This window comes from Orcinus orca, chromosome 5, assembly GCF_937001465.1.
Source record: "Orcinus orca chromosome 5, mOrcOrc1.1, whole genome shotgun sequence".
NCBI classification, from domain to species: Eukaryota; Metazoa; Chordata; class Mammalia; order Artiodactyla; family Delphinidae; genus Orcinus; species Orcinus orca.
Window position 1 is genome coordinate 79,070,392 of NC_064563.1, and position 23,970 is coordinate 79,094,361.

Consider the following 23,970-nt stretch of genomic DNA (forward strand, 5'->3'; position numbering starts at 1 on the left):
AAGGCAGATGCTGATCGCTAGAGAGCAGGGAGGGGTGAGTGGGTGGTGCCGGGGCTGGAAACCACACCTCTGAGGAGTGGTTAAAGGTGGACCAAGACGAGAGACACCACAGGAAGAAGCGTGTTACCTGACCTCAGACATCACTACGGAAGAGGGCTGTTCCAGGGGATGAGCTGGGGTAGCCACAGGGAAGCAGGTTTGAGTTCAAGGCAAGGGAGAAATTTCTAGGGAAGACCTCTGCTCAGCTGTGGAGCAGGCTGCCAGATGCGGCGGTGAGTCTGAGTGGGGACCCCAGGCCCATGCGGGGGAGGTGCCGGATGAAAGAGCCCTGCACGGGTGGAGCGTGGATGAGCCAACCTCGGAGGTTCCTTCCAACTTCAGGGGCTACTTATTTCCTCTGAGGCAGCTCTTCTGCCCAGTAACCCACGGGTGCTTTTGTTCTACGGTGGCTCCTTCTAGCCTGTCTGGTCCTCACTGCACCCTCTTAAGCTGCATGACCGTGAACTCTGCCGTGCACACCCATTCTGTGTGCCAAGCTCAGCGTGCCTGGAGCTGGCGCCCAGAAAAGCTTTCCACTCCCGATGGCTTCCCCACGGAGCCACCTTACCACGTGGGTAAACATCCAGGTGCGGTGGGGCAGCTCAAGGGCACCCAGGGACAGTGTGGAGGTGGGCGGGGGAGGACGGAGGCCTTTGAGTGACCTTCCTTTGTCAGACCGTGTAGCCCCTTGCGTGTGACTCGTTCCAACCCCAGAAACCAAATTGCCACACAGGCCAGAGCTTCATGTCCTCAGACAGAGAAATGACGTCCTTACTCCCTAGCCATTATTTCACTGTCTCTGGGGCCACGTGTTGGGGGTGAACAAGCCGGCAAGTCTGTCTTCACTCTTGGGAGGATCCAGTCTGTATTTCTTTTCTCAGAGGTTGTAAGGCCTGGCCTTCTACTTCCATTCTGCTTCCCCTTTTCATGGACTACTGTTCTCTCTTTGCCATTTCGGGATCCCGGGTTCCCCAGGCTGACTTCCAGGCCTGGCTGCCCAGGGCCTCCAATAACCATCCCACTGACTGACCTGGCCCCTCTCCCCTCCTCCACCCTTCTGCAGTTCGTGTTGGATGATCTCCATGGCCCTGCTGCCACCCTTTCTGCAATTCCCATTACTTTTCTCAGATCTCAGTGCATGACAGGTGATCTGATGAAATATTTTCACTTAAGTTAGCCCCTTACTGCTTCCCGTATTTATATGATTAAAAGAAGATGTCTGTTGGATTGCAAAGTATATTAAATAGTTGGTGGAATTGGGAGTGATGTGATTGAAGACTTCTGGACATTGTGAGGGAGGTTTTCTTGTTACCCAACCCTGATCTTGTTCACGTATCCACTTACTACTCATTCCTCACCGAGTGCCAAGTATGTGCCAGGTGCAGTGCTCTTTGTTATTCTGGCCTCTACATCCCTTCCTGTCTTCTCTCAGCTCCAGATCTCTGCTGCTTTCTGAGGACAGAGCAGAGTTTGGTAAGTTCTCCACTGAGCTTCCAACTGGAGAAAGTCATCTCTGGCCCCAGCACAGATTGGACTGGTGGCCCGTACAAAACCAGAGGGTTTGCCTCCTGGGAGTGGACGGAGTCAGAGGTTCTGGGCTTGGCGGCAGCTCCTCCCACCACTCATTACTTCTGACACGTGTGTCCAGAGTCTGTGGATGACTGCTTTTCACATAGCATGGTCTCCTGTGCACGTGTGTGATTCGCCTGGAACAGCTGGAGTAAACGTAGGTCACAGAACACATCACCCTCGGGTGGCAGAAGGCAGGCTGGTGGCTGGGAGAGGGGTGAGCCTTGGGCCTCGCCTGCTCACCCAGAGTGGGCTTAGGAAAAGGAGGGTAAAACGCGTAGCATTGCCCAAAGGCTCTGTCCCAACACAGGCCATGGGAGTGGACTACAAGACAGAATGGACAGTTCGAGACTGGACGGGTGTTGCGGTGGGACCAGGGAAGTAGGATGAAAAAGATAATTCTAAGTTTTGTAGATAAAACATTTGATGGCCCCTTTGTCAGCAATGGGGAAGCCTGGAGGGGGAGACGGCGCATCAGCTTTGGAGGAGTGGAGTTTTGGGTGACGGCAGACGTGTCTGGCTTTTGGTCCAGACCTGGGACTAAAGCTTAGGAAGGAGGTCAAGTGGGAGAGGTAATTAATTGCGAGCTGTCCGAGCAGATGCATGGAACTTGGGTAAATCTCCTCGGGGACAGTGTTACCTTTGACCTCATCCAGTGCTGGGAGAGGAGGTGGAATCTGCTAGCAGCCGTAGGGGACGGGGGCATCGGACGGTGCGGTGTCCAGGAAGCCAAGGGCAGGAGGGCTTGAAGGAGGCCCTGGTCGGCAGCAGGGAGGCCGGAGGGCAAGGCCAGAGGATGGCTGCGGGGCTGGCGGCAGGACCTCAGCGTGAGCTTCGAGGTTCTCAACCTTGGCGCCACAGTAGGCTCACCCAGGAGCTTTAGAAGACCCCGTGGCTGGGCTGCAGGTCACATCAGAACCGCCGGGCGTTAGCATAGTTGAAGCTCCCTTGAGGACCTTCCATGCAGCTGGGGCAGAGAACCACTGTGCGTGTGGGGGCAGGAGGCGGGTGACTGGGAGCCGCCGGTGAGAGAGACGGTAGGGGCGTGTGGAGAAGTCGGGTTATATGGAGCTGGGGAGAGGAAATAGAGGCAGCCAGTCTGCCTCTACGACTAGCAGGTGATGAGAGATGTTGGGTCAAAAACAGAGTGTTTATTAGAAGTGGGTCGTGAGCATATCTTCAGGCACAAGGAAAGGACGCAGAGGAAATTGACGGATGGAATGGTGCTCCAGAGAGGGTGGGATTTGGGGGCTGCGTTTCCTTGGGGAGGGAGAGCATTTCTTCCCTGAGAGCATTAAGACCAGAGGAGAGGCCAGGGGGATGCGGATGCCTGTTTATTTATGGCGGAGAGGCATACTAGGGCTGCAGAACCAGACACTGAGCGCCTGGAACAGACGAGGCGAGTCCTGTGACCTGTGTCCGTGGCTCACCTGAGCACGTGGGAGCTGGGAGTTGGACAGCTGGAACAGACCTTGTGGTGGATTTGACGCAGATTTGACTGAAGAGGAGGCTGGTACACTGCAGGCTTGGCCAGATGCTGGATTTCTGGCTTCGGAGTCCAGCGCCTTTCCGTCCCGCCCACTCGTGACATTTTCATCTGAGGGCTGACCTCTGTCATGTTTAGGAGATTGGCTTTTAAAAATCTTGTTTTTACCCAGAGACTTGGAGAAAAGTTTAGCTAAACAAATCAATCTGTCTTTTTTTCCTCTTAAAATAGTTTTGTATAAAAAGAGAATACATTCAATCTAAAAATTTAGAAAATGCAGAGAGCAGAAAGGAAATAAACATCACCCGTAACCCTACAATCCAAAAATAAGATCATGTGTTTCTGGATTTAAGTCACAGATTTTCGGCTCCATGGAAATACTGAGGACAATCACTGTCGGTTCTTGACTGTTTACTGCCTGCAGGTACTGAGCGGGATGTGCTCTTTGTGTATCATTTTGTTTAATCCTCTCAACAACCCTATTAATCCTCTCAACAACCCTATTCTGCCCTCTATCTTTTTTTTTTTTGGCGGTACGCGGGCCTCTCACTGCTGTGGCCTCTCCCGTTGTGGAGCACAGGCTCCAGATGCGCAGGCTCAGCGGCCATGGCTCACGGGCCCAGCCGCTCCCCGGCATGTGGGATCTTCCTGGACCGGGGCACGAACCGGTGTCCCCTGCATCGGCAGGCGAACTCTCAACCACTGCACCACCAGGGAAGCCCTATTATCTCTATCTTATCGCTGAGAAGCTGGGACTGGGAAAGATTGATTAACATGCCCAATGTCATAAAGACAAGCCGAGGGAAGACGTGGGCATGAACTGAGGTTTGCCGTTCATCCGAGCCCACACTCCCAGCTGCTTTGTGGGCACTGCCACCGAACAAAGGAATATGCATAACTGGTATTCCCAGCACAGTATTGACATTCAGTCTGGTCATCTAATTTACTATATTTGAATGACTTTCTGAGCACACCAAGCCTTTATTGAAAAAAACTTTACTGAGGTATGATCGATGTATAATAAACTACACATATTGAACGTGTACAATTTGACAAATATTGATATTTATACGTACCCGTGAGATATATATTCACTGTAATCAAGATGACGAACATATATCCTTCTCCCCCGCAAAAAGAGTATTTGTGCTCCTTTGTCATTTCTCCCTCCTGCGTCTCCTGCCCCCTTTCCCCAGGCAGCCTCTACTTTGCTTTCTGTCACTACACGAGTTTGCGTTTGTTAAAACTTCAGAAATCCAGTGTATACTCTCTTTGGCCTGGCTTATTTCACTCAGAACAACTGTTCTGAGATTCATGTGTGCTGTTGAGTGTCATCTGTGCTAAGGAGTGATCGCTTCTTTTGTTACTGAGTAGTATTCCCTTGTGTGGATACACCACAGTTTATGCATCCACCTGTAGATGGGTATCTGGGTTGTTTTGGATATTTGGTAGTTTTTGCCTCTTATAAATGGAGCTGCTACAAATGTGTTCAAGCCTTTGTGTGGTCGTATGCTTTTATTTCTCATGGGTCAGTCCCTAAGAGTGGGAGGGCTGGGTCATATGGTAGGTGTTTAACTTTTTAAGAAATTGCTAAACTGTTTTGCAAAGTACATGTATCATTTTAGAACCGTATGGGCAGTGTCCGCCAGTTCCGTTTCCTCCACATCTCCCCCAGTGTTTGATGTGGCCAAGTCTTTTTAATTTTTAGCCATTCTATTAGGTGTGTGGTAGAATCTCACTGTGGTTTTAATTAATACAAGGCTTTTAAACTTTTCGGTGTGCAAGCCTTCATGGTCCCTGTAGTGACCGTGGAGCCTCACACATCAAGAAGCAAAAGGAGACGAGAAGGAATGTAAAAGTCATTACTAGTCTGAGAGTAGTAACTATAGACCCCTTTTTTAGTGTGTCTTATGTACTAAATACTTGTTAACCTAGGATCAACCCTGCGAAGTAGGATTATCTTCATTTTACAGAGGAAGAAACTGAGGCTGAGAGAGATGAAGTGACTGACTTAGGGTCTCAAAAAGCAAACCCTTGAACTCAGCCTCGTCTGTGCCAAAGCTCTCGTATGCTGGCCCCCATGCCACACTCCATTCTGTAGTTACTCCTTTAAAAAAAAAAAAAAATCCACTTTCCCACTACTGAGCTCTGCCCCAAACGTGGATACAGAACTTAAGACTTCAGAATAGTCCAAGCAGACAGTAGGAAAATTATTTCTATTGTAAATTCTCTGTGGAGTCAGTGCTTGTAAAATCTCCAAGCCCAAAAGGCTGAGTGAATGAATAAGCATCTCATTCTGTGCAGCCCGACCTCTGGGCCAAGTTTGTTAACGTCACTTACATAACAAGAGTCCACTTCAGAGAAGACAGAATTAATATTATTAAGCCATGCTACTCTTCATTTGTAGAGCTATTTCTGTTTCAGATGCAATATTCCAATTCAACAAACATTTATCCTGGATCAGCAGTCGTTAGTTGAGAGCTTGCCAAGTACTTTGATGAACTATCTCAATTATTACACACCCTCGGCTCTCCCTATGTGATTGGGTAGTTAGCTTTGCGGATAAGAGGCAGGTCCTCTGAATCTGACTTCTCTGGTCCTTACTGGTTCAGTGACCTTGGGCTAGTGACTTAATGTCTCTGAACACCGGTGTCCTCATCTGCAAGATGACAATGTATTACCTCCTTCATAAGGGTTGCAGTGAAGATGTGATGGAATAGTGGAGGTGAACAATAAATGTTAAGTATTATCATTCCTGTCTTACTAACAAGAAAAAACTTTGAGATGTTAAATAATTGTGGTCAAAGCTACACAGGTAGTTGGTAGTGACAAAAAGCTCCCATGCCCACTTTCAAGTTTCCAAGTTCCACGTTATTCTATCTGCTTGCTGTCACCCTCCTTAGGTTCCTGCATGCCCCTTGAGAAGCTGGCGTGGAAGAAAAGGAGGCTGAAAAAGTTAAATGACAGAGCCAGCATTCAAAGCCTAGTCTTTTAAAAGTAGCACTTATTAAAGATAGTTTGGGGAAAAAAAAAAGATACTGCCTCTAATCTCAATCCCAACATCATTATGGTATATTTTGTTTCAGCCTCTGTTCTCTTTTTAGTGGAGAGTGATGCCTGTTTCTTCCATAGTTTGTAATCACACTGTAATTACAGTACTATATTGTTTTTCACTTTATATTATACATGTTTACATATAATTTCATACTTTTTATGAACATAATTTCTAATGGTGGAAAGGAGAGATCTCAGTTTACTTAACCGTTCCCGTATTCTGGTAGGGTAGTCACCTCTTTCCTGTTTTGTCGCTATTAGTAAAAATACTGCCGTGCGTACTTCAGAATACTTCTTGCAGATAGAGTCTCCTGCGGTAGAATCATCGAGTCAAAAGATGTATATACTTCTTTAAGCGTTTTTTAAAGTGAGGTGTATTGAGGGATGATTTACATAGAGTAAAATTCACCCTTTTTAGGTATAACAACATAGAGCCACCCCGACAATTAAGATATAGATGAAGAAAAGAAATGAAAAAAAAAGATAGAGGTAATTTCTGTCACCTCAGAAAGTTGCCCAATACCCGTCTGTTATTGACTTCTCCCTTTGCACTCAGCCTTTGGCAACCACCAATCTGTTTTCTGTCCCTCTATTTTTGTCTTTCCGTGAATATCTTCTGAATGGAGTTAGGCAGTAAGTTGCCTTTTGAGTCAGGCTTTTTTCACTTAACCTAGTGCTTTGGAGATTCATCTGAGTCGTGTGTAGCAGCAGTCTGTTCCTCTTTCTTGCTGAATAGTGTTCCATTGTAGAGATGTACTACCGTTTGTCTGTGTATTCACCACCTGATGGACATTTGGGTTGTTTCTAAATTTTGGTGATCACGAATTGCTGTTATATAAATATTTGCATAGTAGTTCTTATGTGAGCATAAGTTTTCATTTCTCGTGGATAAATACCAAAGAGTGGGATTGCTGAGTTGATGGTCATTGTATATTTAACTTTATAAGAATATGCCAAACTGGTTTCCAGAGTTGCCAAAACATTTTGTATTCTCACTAGCAATTTATGAGAGTTCCGATTGTTCCACATTCTTTCCAGCACTTGGTATTTTCAGGGCTGTTTTTTTTTTTTTTTTTTTTGCCATTGGCATAGCTATCTAATGGCATCTCATTGTGAATTTAATGTGCACCTTTTCTTTTCTTTTTAATTAATTAATTATCTTTGGCTGCGTTGGGTCTTCATTGCTGTGCGCGGGCTTTCTCTCGTTGCGGTGAGCAGGGGCTACTCTTCGTTGCCGTGCGCGGGCTTCTCATTGCAGTGGCTTCTCTTGTTGCAGAGCGTGGGCTCTGGAGCGCGGGGGCTTCAGTGGATGTGGCGCGTGGGCTCAGTAGTTGTGGCCCGTGGGCTCTAGAGCACAGGCTCAGTAGCTCTGGCGCACAGGCTTAGTTGCTTCGTGGCATGTGGGATCTTCCCGAACCAGGGCTTGAACCCGTGTCTCCTGCATTGGCAGGTGGATTCTTAACCACTGCGCCAGCAGGGAAGCCCTGTGCACTTTCTTAATGACTAATGTTGACGATCCTTTCATGTGCTTATTTCCATCCATATCTCTTCTTTGGTAAAATGTCTATTCAAGTCTCTAGCTTTTAAAATTCAGTTGTTTGTGTTGTTATTGGCCTATGAGAGTTCTTTATACATTCTGGATACAAGTCCTTTGTCAGATTTTTATTTTTTGCAAACATTTTCTCCTGATCTGTGCCTTGTCATTTCATTTTCTCAGTGGTCTCTTTCAAAGAGCAGATGTTTTTATTTATTTTATTTTATTTTTTAAAGAAAGCTCGTATTTCTCGTATTTTAATGTTTGTTGTAGACAGGCTTCCACTTTATTTATTTATTTATTTATGGCTGTGTTGGGTCTTCGTTTCTGTGCGAGGGCTTCCTCTAGTTGTGGCAAGCGGGGGCCGCTCTTCATCGCAGTGCACTGGCCTCTCACTATCACGGCCTCTCTTGTTGCGGAGCACAGGCTCCAGACGTACAGGCTCAGTAGTTGTGGCTCACAGGGCCCAGCTGCTCCGCGGCACGTGGGATCCTCCCAGACCGGGCTCGAACCCACGTCCCCTGCATTGGCAGGCAGATTCTCAACCACTGCGCCACCAGGGAAGCCCAGAGCAGATGTTTTTAATTTGACAGAGTCTAATTCATCAAAATTTTATCCTGTGAATCATCTAAGAAATCTTTGCCTGTACCAAGGTCACAAAGCTTTTCTTCTTTGTTTCCTTCAGACGTTTTATAGTTTTAGGTCTGTGATCCACTTTGAGTTCATTTTTGTATACAGTGAGAGCTGTGGGTTGAGGTTCATTTTTTTTCATATGGATGTCTAATTATTCCAATACCTTCTATCGAATTGACCGTATGTGTGGGTCTATTTCTGGTTTCTATCCTGTTCCACTGGTCTATGTGTCTATCCTTTTGTCAATACCACACAGTCTCAATTATTGTAGCTTTATAATAAGTCTTGGCCTTAGATAATGAATCCCCCAGCTTCGTTGTTGTTTTTCAAAATTGTTTGATGAGTTTTCATTGTCTTTCCATATATTCCAGTTATTAACACCCCCTCTCAAGACACCCAGTCCTGCCTCCAAGAGAATACACTTATCTCCACTTCTAATACCGTAGATTAGTTTTGTCACAGCTTAGAATGCATCTGTGTTAGGGACCTTCTAGGTTGCTTCCTCTGGGTTCTGAAAACGTGCCCGGCCTGGTCATTGTGCCTTTACCAGCACCTAGAGCAACCCACTCCCCACCCCAACTTCTGCCTCCTCTGTCATTTCTTCTTCCAGTTTCCTTGAAGGATCCTCTTCACCTTCAGCTCAGCTGACATTTCCTCTGCCCTGGGAATCCTTCTCTCCTCCTCCCCGGGTTTCCATTAAAAGTGTATTTATGGCTGAGTAATATTCCATTGTATATATGTGCCACATCTTCTTTATCCATTCATCTGTCGATGGACACTTAGGTTGCTTCCATGTCCTGACTATTGTAAACAGAGCTGCAATGAACATTTTGGTACATGACTCTTTTTGAATTATGGTTTTCTCAGAAGCAGCCGCATAGCACAGGGAGATCAGCTCGGTGGTTTGTGACCACCTAGAGGGGTGGGATAGGGAGGGTGGGAGGGAGGGAGACGCAAGAGGGAAGAGATGTGGGGACATATGTATATGTATAACTGATTCACTTTGTTATAAAGCAGAAACTAACACACCATTGTAGAGCAGTTATACTCCAATAAAGATGTAAAAAAGCATGCTTATTGTGATAGTTAAGGCTGTGTTTCCACTTGACTGCAAGCTTTTTGAGGTCTGGAACAGGCTGTTTCTTAGACCCGGTGCCTTCCATGGGGACTGCATGTGGTAGGAAGTCAGTAATTGTCTGTTGGATGAACGTTGAGAGTCTGGGAAACTGATTCCCCAAAGGTGAATTCTTTGCTCACAGCTGGCCTCCTGGCTTTCAGTCCTCCCTGGCTTCTTTTCAAACTGCCTTTTCTTCCTTGTGTTACGCTGACTCTTTGTGACTTATTTCCACACTGCTTTCGGAGCAAATGAGAAAATATCATACCTCTTGAAGGCTGTTTTATCCATCATTGTGGCAATAAGAAAGAGAGGATGATACCCTCAATCCCTTATCTGCCATAAGGTGATAGCTTTTAACTTGTAAAGTCTGTGAATCCAGTCTCCTATTTCAGTGTCAAGTGTACATGTGTAGATAACTCAGCGGTGTTTAAACCCTTCCTGTATTCATCCTGCTACCCACGTATTTTGGGATGCTCTTTCACTACTGGTATGAAGGCAACCCTATCCCAGTTTTTGTTGCCCTGTATCAGGGTCTAGCTGCTCCTACTAGTAATGACTGGGAGTGTTTTTGTGTAGTATCGGGGCCACAGTGTCTAAATATGAAAAAATAGAGTCCTTCCCTTGCAAGGTAGCTCGTATTGAGCCGTGCCTCTGTCTGAAGAGTGGATACATTCCATACAGTGAAGCAGTAAAGGGAGAAAAGAGCAAGTCTGATGGACCTTAACTACCAGACTAGTTCAGTTCGTGATTGGAGTGGTTTACTTCTACCAGAAAGATGGCCGGTTTTCTCAAATCCTCCAAAGACAGATCTGTCTGTCGGTCATTAGAACACTCTGTTGTGAGTGATTCGTGTCTACTTGGGGGACTGAAGTGATCACTTACCAGTCATCTTAGACAAGGGCAGCCAGCCGAGTGTGTTGAAGGGAGGTTGGGGGGCTACTAAAGGCTGCTCTGTGGAAGGAACTATAGGGGAGGCTAAAAGGGGAGGCGTCCAAGGGGAGTGGCTGTCAGGTACAGAGTCGAGCAGGGAGGGGCAGGATGCCCCAGGGCAGTCCTGGGTGGCAGCCAGGAAGGCCTAACACCCACCAACCTCTGTCCCTCAGGAGAAGATCGGCTGGCGAAAGGACGCGCTGCACCTGCTGGTGTTCACAACGGACGACGTGCCCCACATCGCGCTGGACGGAAAGCTGGGGGGCCTGGTGCAGCCTCACGACGGCCAGTGCCACCTGAATGAGGCCAACGAGTACACTGCCTCCAACCAGATGGTGAGGACAGGGAACCCCAGCACCGCTCCCGCCGCCCCGCCTATGGTCCGAGACCTCGCCGGCCTTTGCCACCTTCCTCTGGACCTCTACTCACCGACTCTCCACCCCATTCTTGGGACTGGGTCTCTACTCCATCTTCTCCAACTGGGCTTCTAGAACTTCTCCTCGTCATTAACTTAGACCATTTCTCAGGGATTTCTGTAGCTTTGTGCTTTTGTGCCCCCACATGGGGAGTGTTTAGTCGAGGGAAGAGGTGACCTGGCGAGACAGGATGGATCTCAAAGGGGAGAGGTGATTTTGCACGAGGGAGAGGACTGTGTTCCAGCAGAGCCAAAAACTGGAATAGAAGTTACGGGGCAAGACCAGTGAAGACAAGACTTCCTGACTTCTAGAAATGGGTTTCCTGATGCCCTGAGTTCCGTCAGTGTCAGGGGTGGGGTGGCAGGTGTCCTACACGGGAGGAGAAGCCCCAAGGACCTTCCATTCCCAGGAGCCTGTCACTGGGACCATGCGATTAAACAGAACTTAGGCAGAATTTCAAACATATGCTAGGCCAGTGAAGTGGACTCGACCTAACTATCAACCAGAGCCAACAATTAAGATTTTTCCACACTTGCTGTACAGTTGTTTCCTCCCCAAATCTACACCCTCTTCCTTCCCAAACCCATTCTGGTGTTTGGCTAGAGAGAAATTCTTTCTAATTCTTCCTGGACTAGCCCGTTTTCTCCAGTTTCAAGAGGTGGTCAAGAGTAATGGAGTCTGGAAAAAGAACTCGTAACTGTACAACCTGATAACTGTAGAGCTCACCGTTGAGGACCCCAGCGTCCATCATCAGCCCTTAAAAGTCCTTCCGGACGTTGCTGAGCTGCCTCGAGGTGTCCTCCCTCCCTTCTTGCTCTGCACCCCTCCCCCGCCACAGCCCAACTTTTAGTCCAAATGTCAGCAGCCTCTTCTGCCCGTTCTGAGCCATGAGAGGACTGAGCAGAGCCTGTAGGGGACATTGGCAGGCCCAATACTGGGCACAGGAAAAGGAAAAATAGGACAAGGAGATCAGGAAGATCAGTCTTAGGGAAGAGAGGGATGATAACAGGTGTTGACGGTAGGTGGTCAGACGTGGTGGCTCTCCTTTTGGGGACTTCCCCCCTCTGCCCCATTCCTGCTGAAGGGATGGAAACACAGACCAAGTGTGGGAAACCTCCACTCATCACTTCTCTATTCTGGGTTGGAGGGGTAGGAGGAGTGTCTAGTTTAGTAGGTGCCAGAGGGTCCTTTCCTGGAGAATCTCCCCCACAGTTTGTCAGTAAGGAGCTGCCGATGGGGCGTGGTGTTTAAGGCGCTGCCCGGGGAAGGTGCTTATCGTGGCAAGTGATGAGTTACTGAGCGCACGTGGGAGCCACGTGCTCGTGTGTCAGCCTGGGACAAGTGTTACAACCTTGCCTTTTGCCTTGGCCCTAGGACTATCCATCCCTTGCCTTGCTTGGAGAGAAATTGGCAGAAAACAACATCAACCTCATCTTTGCAGTGACAAAGAACCATTATATGCTCTACAAGGTACACCTGGAGGGAGTGAGGGAGGCTGATGGCCTGAATCTGGGGGCCCTGCTGACCCTGAGATGAATGGGAGATTGGAACGTGGGGTCAGGTGAAGTGTGGAGGCCGGGTGAGGGGTGTTAACAGCCCTGTTCTGTGTGGGCAGAGATCCAGAGGAGGGTGGAATATAGCCCTGATCCGATCTACTGGAAAATAATAGTATTAAGGAAGCTCTTAAGCGTTCATAGAGCAGTACATACCAAGGAAGTTAAACATATGGTTTCTAATTTGGTAATGAGAAAAACTTTGGAAATAGTTTTTCAGATGATGAAATGGAAGCACCCAGGGAATAGGGAAGGAAGATATAAAATGAAAATGTACAGAAAGAAAACTAGGCATCTAGGCAGGCTGCATCACCAGTTTCACAGTCTATAGAGCTTTTATGCCTTCCTGCAGAGTACGGGGGACCAGTGGGTTCGTTTGGGACAGGAATTTCTGAAGAAAAGAATACGTGTCTTGAGTGAACAGAGCAGTATGTGTGTGAGCCTGCCCTGTCTAAGAGAGACTCTTCCCAGGTCATCCCATGGGCCACCATTATACGTTTCCCTCGTGAATGTGCTCTTTCCCACGATCACAGGCAAGTTGCCTTTCACTAGAACTCTCCTCCAGACGGCTCAGGGAGTGTTCGTGTGAGCAAGTGTGAAGCCCGGCTCACCTCTGACATCTTCTGAATTGAGAGGTTATGAGACATTAATCCCCACCTCCAGAACAGCCAACCCCTGTCCCCTCTCTTTACTGCTCTTAAGTATCCCCAAAAGAACCCTTGTCTGATGGTGTGTTTCTATTGCTTCTGCCTGAGATAATCATTGATAAAATGCCACTTACACCTTCTTGAGTTCTTTATCTTCTTTTAGTCTGAATCAATTTTGGAAGATGAAAACAAGGGAAGGAGGTTGCTTAGTGAAGATAGCAGGATAGAACATATCCATTTACAAATACCATTTTGAGAGAGGGCAGTTGCACAGACTGTACTGAGAATGCTACCGGATGCTCCAGGAGGGAAGAGACCCACCGTGGCTTAAGCCAGTCTTGCTCAGAACCAAGGACCTCTCGCTCGGGAGGCATATCCAGCCCAAGGCAGGCTGAGGGTGGCGGGTGTTTCTAGCAATTTCTGTCACTTTAGTAAGTGACATACTCAGGCCTTCGTACAAGAGAAAGAGGAAAGGCAGCCACTTCAAGGCTGCCTGCTTTGCCAAAGACTTCACCCGGAGATACCAGACCTCCTTGGGAAGGCACCATTCACGTTCATTTCCCTCCTAGGAAAAGAGGCTGTATTTGAGACCCTTCGAAAAGTTTCCCCTTTCACTTCTGCTGGCCAGGTCGAGGGCATCCTTGAACTGAACCTGGGGATGCCTGTGTAGTCTAGCGGGGAGAGGGCGAGCACATCCATAATATGTTGACCTTAGAGGATGGAATTCCAGAGAGTTGTCCATTACATGCCAGAGAGGAGGGGTCTCCGAGAAGAAGCATGACATTATGCTTCAGGAACACATCTTGCCAGGCCCTTTCCACCCAGACCTTCAAGAATCGAGATTGCACAGCCGACTGCAACAACTCCATTCCCTTGTGCCTTCTTCCTCTGCTTGTGGCATCTTCTCTAGTTTGCGGTGTGAGAGAGTGGCAGAATCAGTGCTGGGGGCCCTGACGGTTCTAGCTTAGTAGGGCAGCGTTCACTCTTTGACAGTGTGGAAGGGCAAAATGGGCTCATTTGTTTTCTTTCTTTTTTCCCCCCCAAGAATTTTACAGCCCTGATACCTGGAACAACGGTGGAGATATTACACGGAAACTCCAAAAATATAATTCAACTGATTATCAATGCATACAACGTAAGTCACTGGTTTCTTCCCCCACCCTCTCCCACTGAGGGAGCTGGTGTGGACTCAGGTGGACTCAGGCCTCTGTGTTCCCCGTGGCGAGAAGTGAGAAGCACACACACTGCCTTCGCCTCCCAGTGGGCAGGACTGAAATCCCCCAGGCTTCTGGAGCTCCACATAGCCCTGCAGGCTAGAGTGAGTCTGCACACTTAGGGTCTGATTGTAATCAGGTCCTCTCCGAGGAAACCTGAGTGGGCCTGTTAAATCCTGTGCTTTTGTAACCTGTCCTGTTAACTCGGCTCTGCTCTACTAAGTACAGCACTTAAGGATGTAGTTTAGCAGTCAGTGCCACGTCCCAAGCCAGTCACCCATGATTCCCAAACCTTTCTCCTTCCTACCCTCCTTCCTCTCAATTTCTAACACCCAGGAGGTATTTGGCTCAGACCTACCTTTTCTCGGGAAAACGACAAGCATGATTTCTTGTGCTGGGAAGTATGTGCCTTCAGCTGTCCCCTCCTTGCAAGGCCTCCAGTGCCCACCCAGCCCCTCATGAGGCCTGGTAATTCCCAAATTGGAATTCAGAGTGCATCTTCCTGTTAAAACAAAGTTCTGCATAGAGGAAATGTAGCTTAAGGAATAATGTTAGTCCTGAACTTACATAGAATAGACATGTGGGCTAACCTGGGAATGTGATTAACCACTCTGGAATCACATGTGTGTTAGAAAAACCATCTTACTTTCCCATGACTGATTTTCATATGTGTATTTGGAGCTCTGCCTTTCCAGTTGAATTTGTGACCCTACTGATGCAGCCTTATTTTGTTTTTGTTTTTTTTTGCGGTACGCGGGCCTCTCACTGTTGTGGCCTCTCCTGTTGCGGAGCACAGGCTCCGGACGCGCAGGCTCAGCGGCCATGGCTCACGGGCCCAGCCGCTCCATGTCATGTGGGATCTTCCCGGACCGGGGCACGAACCCATGTTCCCTGCATCGGCAGGCGGACTCTCAACCACTGCACCACCAGGGAAGCCCCAGCCTTATTTTGCGTTACTGCTCGGCTAGACCAGGAGCTGTAGGTAATGCCCTCGCCACGGGGGACCCAGAGCTTGGGGGTTCCCAGCCCTCACCTGGTCTCCTGGAGCCTCAGTGTCCTGAAGGCGGTGAGTGGGCAGCAGTGAGGATTTGTGGCTGGTTTTCCGTCCTCCTCCGCACCTCCACTTTCTGTGCAGCTAAGGATCCTCTGCCTCTCACACAGGCTGTGATCCCGCCAGTGTGTTTGTGTGTGTGTGTACATACGTGTGCATGTCCGCTTTGGCCTGCATGGGCCTGTGTGTGTGTGTGTGTACGTGCACTTTGGCCTGCACGGGCCTCTGTGTGTGTGTGTACACATGTGTGCATGTGCACTTTGGCCTGCACAGGCCTGTGTGTGTGTGCGCGCGCGTGTGCATACACACGTGCGCTTTGGCCCGTGCAGGGGCTCTGGTTGTCCTTTCACCTGTTCCTCTCCCCGGCCACAGTCCAAGCACAGCTCTCATGGGACCATTTGTGTTTCTCTGCGTCACCTTGCCACCTCTGTGCTTTGGGGTTGACTTCTACCTCACTTATAGTTGGTACACCGTCCGTGGGGACATCCTGAGAGGATTGCAGCAGAGCACAGGTAACAGTGGAAATGGCCATGGTGTGACTCTAGGCTGGGGAGGGAGCACAACGGAAAGGGCACATTTAATGTAACGTCTCGTAGAATCGAGTCTGTTGTTCTTGGCTTTCACTGTGTGAAACGTTCACCTCTGGGCTTTGATTTCTACGGTTTTTCTTGCTGTGCCAACTTCTTTATTGTGAGAGATCACCAGCGTGGAGCTTTGCTGTACAGTGGGGTGCTGGTGAGAGGTTCCCTTCTAGAGCTCAGAGGTAGGGCCCTGGGTGCGTGCGCGCGCGCGCGCGCACACACACACACACACACACACACACACACACACACACACACACACACACACACACACACACACACACACACACACACACACACACACACACACACACACACACACACACACACACACACACACACCACCAGCATTATGTCACCTTGACAAAGGGGGGTAGCACTCAGAAATCATGGCGGGGGGGGGTCCCTTTTCAGAGTGGGAAAGAAAAGAATGAGCTGGAAACCACTAGAGCTGCATGTGGAGGGTGACATCAGAGTCCTCTCCGAGCACATGTTTCTCTTTTTGTTGTTGCCATGAAGTCTGCTCCCACCCACTCCACAGCTGGCCTGACTTAACGCAGTTGCAGATGGGACCTAGCCTGAGTATTTAATAGCCTTTAAACTTCTTGACATTGTCTTCTTGTCCTAGGGTGAGGAGTAAGGAATCATGTTCAGAGGCAAATTTGGTAGGAATTAATTGAATTTCAGATAATTATCTTATGACACAAAAGTTTTCATGCATCAGAACTGCACTGGCTGTGGCTTTGATCCTCTGCTATATATCCTGTACTCCATCCATTTCATTCATTTGTTCAACAAATAAATACTGCAGGCATCATGCCACACGGTGGGAATAAAACAGTGAACAGAACACAGTCCTGCCCTCCAGGAGCTCATAATCTTTGAGGGGAGACTGACTCAACCAGGATACAACCTGACCATCTGCTCTCTCCAAGATCAGAGCCAGTTTTCGAGTAAAGAAGGGCCCGGTCTGGTGACTACAGAGAGCACTGCCGGGAGACCCAGAAGGCCCGGTTCTGGTCCTGCCTGCCTGCCCCTGGCAGCTCAGTGGCCCTGGATAAGGCCCTTTCTTTGGCCTCAGTTCCCACTTCCATAAAATGGGAGGTTTGAACTGAATAATCTCCACAGTTCCTACCCGAGACAACATGGGGATCAGGAATAATACAAACTTCAGACCTGAACACAAAACTTGGGGGGTCTCACGGCCAGAGGAGAATATAGGATTCTGTTTGCATCTGTTATAGTTACTGGTTCATTGAATAGGAGTCCTGGTCCCCAGTGCGTTCTCTCCCTCCTCCAAGTTCCCCATTAATGCTTCCGGGTAGTGGCTTCAGCACATCTTGATGGGAATGGCTGATGCTTTCTCCCAAAGTCTTGTTTGTGAGCCACGGGGCCCTCATATTTCATCAGACTGATCCCAAGTAATTTTGAAATAGCTCCGATCTACCTAGCCCTTTAATGATAAACTGTTTTGCCTCATCCTTACATTTATTTGCATTTAATATATATAATTTTTAATTTACCTTGTCTTTCAAAAATTAAGTTTCTTCCAATAGGCCTGAGCTGTCTACCATAGCTGCTGTCAAAACATCCATCCATCCATCCATCCATCCATCCATCCATCCATCCATCCATCCATCCATCCATCCATTCAGCAAAAGCTTGTGTTCAGTCTTAGAGAGAAATATGATATGGTCCTTGAAATTCACAGCTCAGTGGGGAGAACAGATTTGTGAACAGCAGGAGAGCTGTGTGTGCTGAGTGGCGCTCTCAAGCCCTGTGCCAGTGGAGGCTGGCACTAACAAGAGGAAGTGGATTTAAGAGAGAGTATTTTTAGAGTTGTAGAAGCACTTAGACAATTTGTTGCAAAGGGAGAGACTATTTCTTGCAGAGAGTGTTTTCAACAAGCTGTTAATGTGTTGGGGAAACTGCATATTTACCTAATTCAAGTTTGACACTACATGCTCAGCAGAAAAGAGAAAAAGAAAGAAAAGAAACCCCATGAGAGCAGGAAGCACTTCTGCCTGCCATTCCGTCCAACGCCCTGTTCCCTGGAGCGCGCCTGAGAAGGAGGTGGGAGTCTGAAGGGCTGTCAGTCGATCTGGAGGGGGTGTCCATGTGTCTCTTGGAGTATGTGCACCCTGCTATTCTGAGTGTATTTAGTGTATACAAAATTCTTTTTGTAAGATGTGCCCTAACTACAAGCCAGTTATTTCATTTGGCCTCCGTCTCTAAAGTACATCCTCCTTAGAGATTCTCAGTGTCAATTTTTTAAACTTGGAGACCTACAGAAGGTTGTACAGACTTTTTACAAACTAAATACACCGAGTAGGGCTTCCCTGGTGGCTCAGTGGTTGAGAGTCTGCCTGCCGATGCAGGGGACGCGGGTTCGTGCCCCGGTCCGGGAAGATCCCACATGCCGCGGAGCGGCTGGGCCCGTGAGCCGTGGCCGCTGAGCCTGCGCGTCCGGAGCCTGTGCTCCACAACGGGAGAGGCCACAGCAGTGAGAGGCCCGCCTACCGCAAAAATAAATAAATAAAATAAATACACCCGAGTATAGAACCACCCAGGCCAAAAAGCAGACTATTACGAGCATCCAGAACCCCTGTGTCCTTTTCTGTTACTGTCCCCTGGGGGTAACCGTTAGTTGTGCCCGTCTTTGAGTTTCATATAAATAGAATCATAGACTATGTATGCCTTCGGCATCTGGCTTCTTCTGGGCTGTGTGATATGAGATTCATCAGTGTCATGACATGTAGTCATTTCATTCATTCTTGTACTGTGTGATATTCTACATGAACACACCATAATTTGAAAAAAAAAAAGTCTGTTCTGATGATAGGCGTTTGGGTAGTTCCAGTTTCTAGCTGTTACAGACAGCGTTGCTGTGAACATTCGTACGTGTTTTCTGGTCAGTACACATCTCTGTTGGATATAATCCTAGTGTAAATTGCTTGTCTAAGGTTGACCTAAGCATTAGGAGGTACTGCCTAATGTTTTTCTCAAGGCTTGTACCAGTTCACGCTCCCACCAGCAGGGTATGAGGCACCCAGGTGCTCCAACTCATTTCCAACACTTGATATTTTTAGTCTTTTATTTTTTCTAATCTGTCGGGTAATTCTGGCTTGACTTTTGCTTCATCCGTTGTCTTGAGAACATAATCCACGTATAAGGTCTTATTCTCTCAGAATGTAGTTCAGAGCTCATGAATTTGGACCTCATCTGAGGTGCCTGCTGAGCTGATGGGGAAGGAAGATATGGAGCTGACGGAGGGCGGGGGGAGGAGAGAGAAGAGCAGCTGAGCAAAGGAACACCATCCCAGGCACGTGCAAAGGCCCAGCGTCTGGGGCGCGCACGGCAAGATTTGAGGCACTGTCTGAAGCTGAGGGTGGGGACGGGGTGATTCTGCAGAGACGAGCAGGAACAGAGCATGACCCCTGGAAGCAGATGAGATTATCATATGGCAGGTGGGCCATTAGCAAACTTCTCTGAGCTCACAGAGGGAGACCTCAGGCCAGGGCTAGTAAGATAGTGTGTGGGTGTGGAGAGGATGAAAGGGATGAGGGAGGGGCAGCGAACCTAGCCCACTGGCTCTGGCCTTGGCTTGAGATCCCGGAGTTAAAGGAAGCCACGTGGGCATCAGAGAACCAGTGTGGAGAGCATCTTGGCTGCAGCCTTTACTAATTGGTTCTGGCTTCATCTTCTCTCTCTGTTCAGAGCATCCGGTCTAAAGTGGAGCTGTCCGTCTGGGATCAGCCTGAGGATATCAATCTCTTTTTCACTGCTACCTGCCAGGACGGTGTATCTTACCCTGGTCAGAGGAAGTGTGAAGGCCTGAAGATCGGGGACACAGTAAGTTCTCACCTTCCGTTTGTTTATCCTTGTTAATGTTGGTCATCATTCTTTGGCTTCTGATAACTTTGGTGACTTATTAGAGGCCTTTAGGAGTTTGTATTCTGTCTTCCAGCTCTGCATACTGGAGGACTTTCTTAAGCCTGCCCTGTGCTGTGCCTTCAAGATGCAGGTGGACTTAGTAAAAAGCTCCAGGCAGCACACAGCCTTCAGTGCGTTGTCACTTAAGGCTTCCTCAAGTTGACATTGTGCCTTTGGTGTCTTCAACCGTCGTTATCTTTGTTTGACAGGGATGAAATCAGTGGGAGAGTGTAGGTGGAAAGCTAAAAGACCCTGCCTTCGTTTCTAGTCTTCTACAGCTTGCCCTGTGCCTTGGGTAATCCGACTTTCACTTTTCCTCTATGTAAAGTATGAAGAAAGCCATCCACCTCTTCTGATTTGATGAGATGGAATGGATAACTCTGTTGCAATGGAGGGCATGGGTGCCTTGTCTGGGTTTAAGTGGATATAACTAAATGGTGGAGAAGCAACCTTGTGTAGAAAGAGGTGTATCTGTGTACCAAGCCAAGGACGTGAGGGAAGGAGGAAGGTACATGGATGATGAGAACGAAGATGAAATACTGGCTCAGAGGCAGGCAGAGTGGTGATGGAGAGCCATCCTCACTTCTGGAGAGTCCTGCTGCCCGAGGCAGACTGTGAGATCCATTCCTTGCTTTATTGACACATTTTTCATTGCTCAGAAAATAGAAAGGCAAATAGAGGACTGAGGGAGAGTTCTCTTCTGTTACTAAAGAATCTGCTTGGAACCAGAAAAATTATAGGGACCTTAAAAATACATGACCGTATCTCCTGGGCTTTCATAAGCACTAATGATGGCCAAGGTGGAGATAAGCAGACATACCCTGGATTCCAGGGAAACGGCTCCAAAAGACAGAGGTGTGGCCGCATGTCTGCCTACACTGCAGCGTGGTCTTCTGGAGCTGCCTCACGTTCTGTAATTGATTCTCTCCCTCCTTCCCCTTGCCAACTGCCCTTCGCCCATGTTACAACCCACAGGCGTACATCTCACCCATTCTAAATCTTAACAGTGGTACCTCACCCCAGCAAAGGGACCATTCAGAATGCAGTATCAAGGTTGAGAAAGTGAAGGACTCTAATGACTAGGTAACAGATCTTTTTCTAACGCAGGTTTTTTTCCAAGTTTCTTTTTGCTTTAAAAAAAAAAAAATTGAAAGATTGGCCTGATCAAGTTTTCAAACGATGAATCATTAAAAATTTAAAATGATTATTTATGGCGTTTCGCTAAGAAGGTACTCATAGAATAAGGTGACGTTGCTGTAACAAAACTCCTATTCCCATTTTCCTATCGACCTGAATAAATTTTGGAGAGAGGGCTTTAATCTATACAAATAAAAAATAGGAGTAGAACTGATGCCATCCCCTGTCTTATTTAGCAATGAGTAATATTTTCAATGTACATGAACTGCTTGGGTGGGGAAGCCCCATCTCATTAAAGTGGCACATCCAATAAAATTTTATTTTTAATACTTGTCAAATTTTGTGATATATTTATGTTGTTTTGATCAATTGCAATGATTAATCAATCCAGATGATGTTTTCAAAAAACACAAAAGCCTTATAGTCAGCGGCTTTAAAGAGACAGCTGTGAAAAATGGAAGGAGGCAGAACTAACCAGAAAAACTCCACGTAAGTGGACTCTGTGGATCTGTGGATGGGATGTTTGGTGCAGTGTGTCAGGAAAGCTAAAGAATGATGTGTGAAAAACACCCAAACAAGGAACCTTTTACTTGGACAAATAGGTTGAGTGGAACAGAGGCGAGGAGGAGGATGTACAGCACACACACCAGGCGCCTGGGTTTCAGGAAGTCTCTTGACAATTTCTAATGACATCCTTATGCAAAGACAGGTAATGTGGGTCGGTGATAGCACAGCTAGGCAGATGCGTAGCTGAGTAAACCTGCTTTCTAAGAGTGTTGATAACGTCATCTGGAGGAAGACTTGACGGAGGTTCCGGCTGTCTCCTGTCTACTCCCGGCTTGAGATTAACTCGAGGGAGAACTACTTATCAAAGTTGGGGAGGTCACAGAGCTGGAGAAAACAGGGTAGCTTATAAAGCAGGAAAACCAAGATTTAAGAACATTTTAAAAAATTGAGCTGGGTTGAAATCATCAGGATTAATATCTTACATTAAGTTCAGAATATTAATAGGATAGAGGGAACTTGGTTTGACAGTAGCTTTTAAGAAAAGGATCTGGTAGATTCTAATTCCCAAAGGCTCAGTGTGAATAAGCAGTGTTGCTTTGAAAAAAAATGCCAACTGAGGCTGCATTAATGGAACCCCAGAGAAAATGGTTTCACTCTTTTTTGTGTGGGTCAGACTGCGTCTGGAGTTCTTTGTTCAGTTTTGTTTTTTGTTTTTTTTCCAGAGGGCAAGTGTAAAGGAACTATCATGATGGAGGTATATAGACACCAGGAAGATCAAAGGAACTGGTGTTTGTTGCTAATAATAGCATAAAGTTGGAGTTCTTTTTGAATGCAAGAAACTGAAGCCAGTTTATGCTGCCATAAGAAAAAAGGGGAAATTATTATAAGAATATTGGGTCCCTAATGGACCCAAGGGGGCAATGCAGTTAGTATTGGAAAGGACTGGAAAGTAACTGGACAAAGGGTTAGCTCCATGTTCCTCACTGGGTCCTTTGTAAGGAAGATAGTTATTCATGTTGACAGATGAGAAAAACTGAGGCACGAAGAATTCAATTAAGTGCCCAAGTAAGTAGCCAGTAAGTAGCAGCCAGTAAGTGGCAAAGTTCAAGTTCAAGGCCAGGGCTTTCTGGCTCTGATGCCAGCACCCATGCCCCCTCCCCCTGGCCTCTTGCTGCCCATGCCTATGGTCCTGTTCCATCATCCCCATTCAGACGGCTCGCCTCAGAGCAGAGCACCATAGCAAGGGCCGGGGCCTCCAGCAGGGAACACCTCACCGCATTCTGTGTACACCCCCTGGGGCTCAGTGCTGCTGGGCGTCCCGAGATGTGGGATCACCCACAGACGGCAGTGGACTCACAGCTCTCTCCAGACCAAGTCCTCTCCCTGGTCATTGCCTTCTGACTGTGGAGGGAATGACAGAGTTACCATTTCGTGGGAATTTATTATACTCTCCGTGCTCTGCTAGGGCTTGGCTGCTGGCTTCCTCTGCTGCTTGCAGCCTCTGTCAGGTAGACATTACTTCCCCATTTTATGTGAGAAAGACTGAGGCTCCGAGGTGGGGGGCCCTGGCTGCTGGTGAGCACAGCGCCAGGAGTCAGAGCTGCAACCACTGATGCCACAGTGCGTGTTTTTTTCCTTATACCTCGTGCATTTTGAAAGTAAAAGTTTCAGAGGAGCTAAAGGTGGGATTATCACCACTTTTGTGCGGACACTCTAGTGTACAGATTTTGTTTTTTGCTAGGATAGGGTACTTCGGAAAAATAGGAACATTGTCCAGAAGACAGGAAAGGATTTTAAGTGGCATTTTTCACAAAAGTGGAAAATCTCAGACATATTTGGATGACTTCTAGAGCATTTGAAACGGAAGGAAGAAGGGTGCTTCTCCCACGCCCTCCACAGCAGTTCCACATGGGCGGGCCGGGGAGAGCCTCCCTTGGGGTCCCCGGGGCCGTGGTCCTGTTGAGACAGCGGCCCAAAGGCAGGCCTGCCATGCTGGCTCCTTGTTTCCTCTCTCTGCCCAAGAGGCCACAGTCACATGGCCCCCGGCTCTGCCGCCAGGGCTCTGTGGGTGGAAACACGCTGACACAGAGCAGTGGCCACTTGCCTGTCATAGCCGGACCCGGTACTTCTTGCAGGCCACCGGAGGTGAGCTCTTTGAGGCTCTGGAGGCAGTGGGGGGCAGAATCCAGGGCAAAATGGAAATGTGGGGTCCTTGTTAAAAAATAAAGAATTTCAGGATGACAGCAGAGCATTAAACTAAGCACGGGCCCTTCTGAGCGTGGGGCTCTGTGTGACTGCACGGGCACGTGCCCACGGAGCTGGCCTGGAGGGAGGACTGGGGGGCTTCCCCTCAACCCCCTTATTGCTGAAGGAGAGATGTACTTCTGTCCCTCATCTCAGGCTGAACTTTCTCCAAAGAGCTGACGGTTGGACTTAGGTTTGCTCCTGAGCATGTGGGCATTTCCCCCTTGACATTTGTCCCGGGGACAAATCTGGTGCAGGAAATGTAGGTGCAGGAGTCAACCCCATAGGGTTGGGGGCAGTGATGAAAGCCGGGCCTGGTGCTGCG

At 48.0% G+C, this 23,970-nt stretch overlaps 1 protein-coding gene across 5 annotated transcripts in view; it reads left to right on the forward strand.

Annotated features, from left to right (window-relative positions):
* The window catches only part of ITGB5 (integrin subunit beta 5), a 122,966-nt gene that overhangs the window by 64,785 nt on the left and 34,211 nt on the right, over nucleotides 1-23,970 (forward strand). For 4 of the 5 annotated variants that reach the window (XM_049710334.1, XM_049710336.1, XM_004278815.4 and 1 more), the window contains 4 exons: nucleotides 10,536-10,697; nucleotides 12,153-12,248; nucleotides 14,024-14,113; nucleotides 19,542-19,676. In XM_049710334.1, coding sequence (XP_049566291.1) covers nucleotides 10,536-10,697; nucleotides 12,153-12,248; nucleotides 14,024-14,113; nucleotides 19,542-19,676 — 483 coding nt within the window. The remainder of the gene's footprint in view (nucleotides 1-10,535; nucleotides 10,698-12,152; nucleotides 12,249-14,023; nucleotides 14,114-19,541; nucleotides 19,677-23,970) is intronic. The other variant, XM_033403869.2, reaches the window with a different exon arrangement.